The sequence below is a fragment of the Mandrillus leucophaeus genome, unplaced genomic scaffold, assembly GCF_000951045.1.
Source record: "Mandrillus leucophaeus isolate KB7577 unplaced genomic scaffold, Mleu.le_1.0 Scaffold314, whole genome shotgun sequence".
Taxonomy (NCBI): Eukaryota; Metazoa; Chordata; class Mammalia; order Primates; family Cercopithecidae; genus Mandrillus; species Mandrillus leucophaeus.
The window spans coordinates 1,004,748-1,008,211 of NW_012103299.1; the positions used below are offsets into that span (position 1 = coordinate 1,004,748).

At 48.9% G+C, this 3,464-nt stretch overlaps 1 protein-coding gene across 1 annotated transcript in view; it reads right to left on the minus strand.

The window, feature by feature from the left end:
* The window catches only part of RPL26L1 (ribosomal protein L26-like 1), a 6,646-nt gene extending 3,621 nt beyond the window's left edge, over positions 1-3,025 (minus strand). The window contains exons 1-2 of the mRNA XM_011987721.1: positions 2,985-3,025; positions 2,426-2,602 (exon numbers count right to left, since the gene is read on the minus strand). Of these exons, the coding sequence (XP_011843111.1) occupies positions 2,426-2,593 (168 nt within the window). The 5' untranslated portion in view covers positions 2,594-2,602; positions 2,985-3,025. The remainder of the gene's footprint in view (positions 1-2,425; positions 2,603-2,984) is intronic.
* Between the last annotated feature and the right edge of the window lie 439 nt (positions 3,026-3,464).

The following is a 3,464-nucleotide window of genomic DNA, read 5'->3' on the forward strand; positions in this document are numbered from 1 at the left end:
GATTCTCATGCCTCAGCCTCCCAAGTAGCTGGGATTACAGGTGTGCACCACCACACCCGGCTAATTTTTTGTATTTTTAGTAGAGATGGAGTTTCACCATGTTTCCCAGGCTGGTCTCAAACTCCTGAGCTCAGGTGATCCACCTGCCTCGGCCTCCCAAACTGCTAGCATTACAGGCGTGAGCCATCATGCCCAGCCTGTCAAAGGTTTTAAATAGGACCTGATTTGCAAATAATACCACTCTGGAAAATGGACAAAGGTAAGAGAGGGAGCTGCAATGCTGCCTTGAACTGGACTGGAAATAGGTTCAAGACTTACTCTGGACATAGAATCAACAAGCCTTGATGGTGGATAACAAGAGGGGGTTAAGGAGCATTGTTAAAGATAACAAAGGTTTAGGGGCATATGCAACTGGGGAGATACAAATGGCACTTACTGGAGATGTGGAAGATGGGAGGAGAGTTGGATTCTGGAGGCAGAGGGTGTTAGGATCAAGAGTACTCTTGGATAAGAAGCTTGAAATGTCAATGGGCTACCTAAATAGAGATGTTCTGTAGATAGTCAGACCTATAGGTCTGTGTTGTAGGTAGTCAGATGTATAGGTTGTCTAAAGTGGTCTGGACTGGGATATAAAATTGGGAGTTGTTAGCACAGAGCAGACATTTAAAGCTCTAAGAATGGATTATTACCTATTCTCTACCTACATAGAGAACACAGAGCAGAAAGAGATGCTAGATGTGTCCATTGGATTCAGTCACGAAGATGTTATTGGTGATCTATGCCAAAGCAGGTTCTATAATGCAGTGGGCACAGGGAATAGACTGAAGAATATCCAAGAGTGAATGGGAGATGAGGAAGTGGAGACAGCTCTCTTGAGAAGGTTGGTTATGAATAGAGAACAGAGTAATAGCTGGAAGGAAATATGGGGCTAGGGAAGTGAATCCAAATTTTCCAGCTCTCTTTGAAAATCCAAGAATTTAACAATGGGCCTGCATTTCCCCCAGGCACCCACGGGCTAAAGGTAGATGATTATATCTTATATGTGAGGCTTGAGCTTTCCAGTTTGCCATTTTCTTTTCAGCTCACTTCCCTTATTTAGGGAAGTGAGAGCTATCCCTACCTATCCCCTATAAGCACTTGCAATTCCCCCATTCTAGAACATGTCTGATGGGAAGGATCCAGGGCAGAGGGGGTTGAAACTGCTGATCATACCTCTGAACTACTCTTTCCACTCTTCCTGTCACACTCCCAGCTTAACTACACATTTTTTCCTCCTTAACATATCCCCAAACCTTCAAAGAGTCCCAGTGTCTCAGATGATACACCAGGCCTCATCACCTTATGTCATTTCATTCTTTAAGACAATAGTTCTTAACTGAGCGAGGGAAGAGTTGATTTTGCCCCCCAGGGAGCATTTGGCAATATCTGGAAATATTTTTGCTTATCACAACTGTGAACAGAGGGAATGCCACTGGCATCTAGTGGGGAGAGGCCAGGGATGCTGCTAAACATTCTACAATGCACAGGAGAGCCCCTCACCACCCCCCGACAACAATTATCCAGTCCAAGATATCAATAGCACTGAGGCTAGGAAACCCTGCTCTAAAACACGACCTCCACGAGAACACGGGCCTTGTCAATCTTGTTCTAGAACAATGTCTGGTAAGTGCTCCATAAATACTCCTTTGAGGAATGAATCCAGCCACTGCTTATTTCACTCATGGCCAGCTCCCTTCCCCCTTCATGCATTCTAAGCTCCCATCACAGAGAACAGAAGGCTTGCACGTTCTCACATGGGCCACTCTTTTAGAAATTATGAAAGAGTGACTCGCTGCATCTTGACCATTTCTCCTGCCAAATCCAATGCTATCACATGGCCAGCTCCCACAAATCCCTGTCCATCAATCCCACTACACCCAAATACACTAGAACACTACTCTCACTGCAACACTTTCCCCTACAAAGTCTGCTTCAACAAGCGACCTTGGGCAACAACACCTGGCAAACTAGCAGCCAGAAGTTTAAATCAAAAGCATTTTTGGCGGGGCACGGTGGCTCACACCTGTAATCCCAGTGCTTTGGGAGGCTGAGGTGGGAGGATCACTCGAGGTCAAGAGTTCTGAGACCAGCCTGGGCAACCTAGCAAGACCCTATGTCTACAAAACAAACAAAAAAGGAGGTTTTTGCTTGGCTGACATACTGTTTTATTAAATTTTACTATAACTATTAAATAGTTAAATGCTCTAAAGCAACGCAGGCACACTCTGGTGGCTCTGAACCCTATCTCTGGCCTAACACATCTGAAGGGTCACACTATTTGCCAGAGTCCTGAGGCACGTGAGTCTGTGACTGCTCCATGACCAAGAACACATGACGTTCTCAGGCAAAGGTGTCCGAGCGCCACTAGAGCCGGAGGGAGACGTACCTGGACCTCGTCGTCCTTGCGGATGGGCATGGAGCGGACATTGTACTTCTGCCGCAGCTCCTTGGAGAGCGGGGATGACATGATCTTCCTGCGCACGTGTGAGGGGGCATTGAAGTGACGTTTGCGGTTTTTGCTGCGGTCCGACGTCACGAAGGGATTGAACTTCATGGTGACCCTCTACAAAGGGCGGAGAGAGACGGAATGAAGGGGCGCTCAGTGGCCTGTTCTCGACCCAAGACACTCCTCCTCATCCCCGCACAGAGGCTCTACGGGGGAGGTGACCTCTGAAAAGGCAACTGAGGGAGAAGAGATGCGAGTGGTCTATCACACAAAGTGGGACGTGTGGAGGTCGCATGCCTGACCAAAGGGGTCGTGGGGAGAGGGTGGCACTGGGACCTTGAGGCTAAGGAAGGAATACTAGGGTTAGGCAGGAATGAGTGGTCGGGAGGTCACGCAAAGAGAGCTGTGGGGTGACATGTGTCCCCGCCACACACAGGGCAGGGTCTAACGGGGCAGTGGGCTTCAGAGTCCGAGAAAACTCCAACCTCCACTCACTCACCCGGCCACTAGGGCCTCAGACCCTGAGTGCGCAGGACCGGAAATTAGTTTCCGTGCCGCGCAAGCGCAGAAAGACATCGAAGCCCCATTTCCGTAAGAGCGAAGCAGAATGGCGCCCCATGCGGCTTGGGGTGGGATCGCAGTGTCTCGTTCCTAGGGTCCCCGGGAGCGCGATGCCAGTGAGAACAAGGGCCTGCTTGTGTAGGGCCTGCAGTAGAGGCTTACGGGTGTTCTTTTAATAGGCACACCTGTCAGTAGTCTCTCACTACCGCAAACTCTCTTTGCCCCCGTTTTTCTCCACACAGGAAGCTGCAGAGGTCGTCTAGGCGTATATATTGTCTGGTGTTTTATTTATTTTTTTATTTTATATTTTGAGATAGGGTTTCACTCTGTCACTCAGGCTGGGGTGCAGTGCTACAAACACAGCTCACTGCAGCCTCAGCCTCCCGGGCTCAAGCAATCCTCCTGCCTCAGCCTCCCA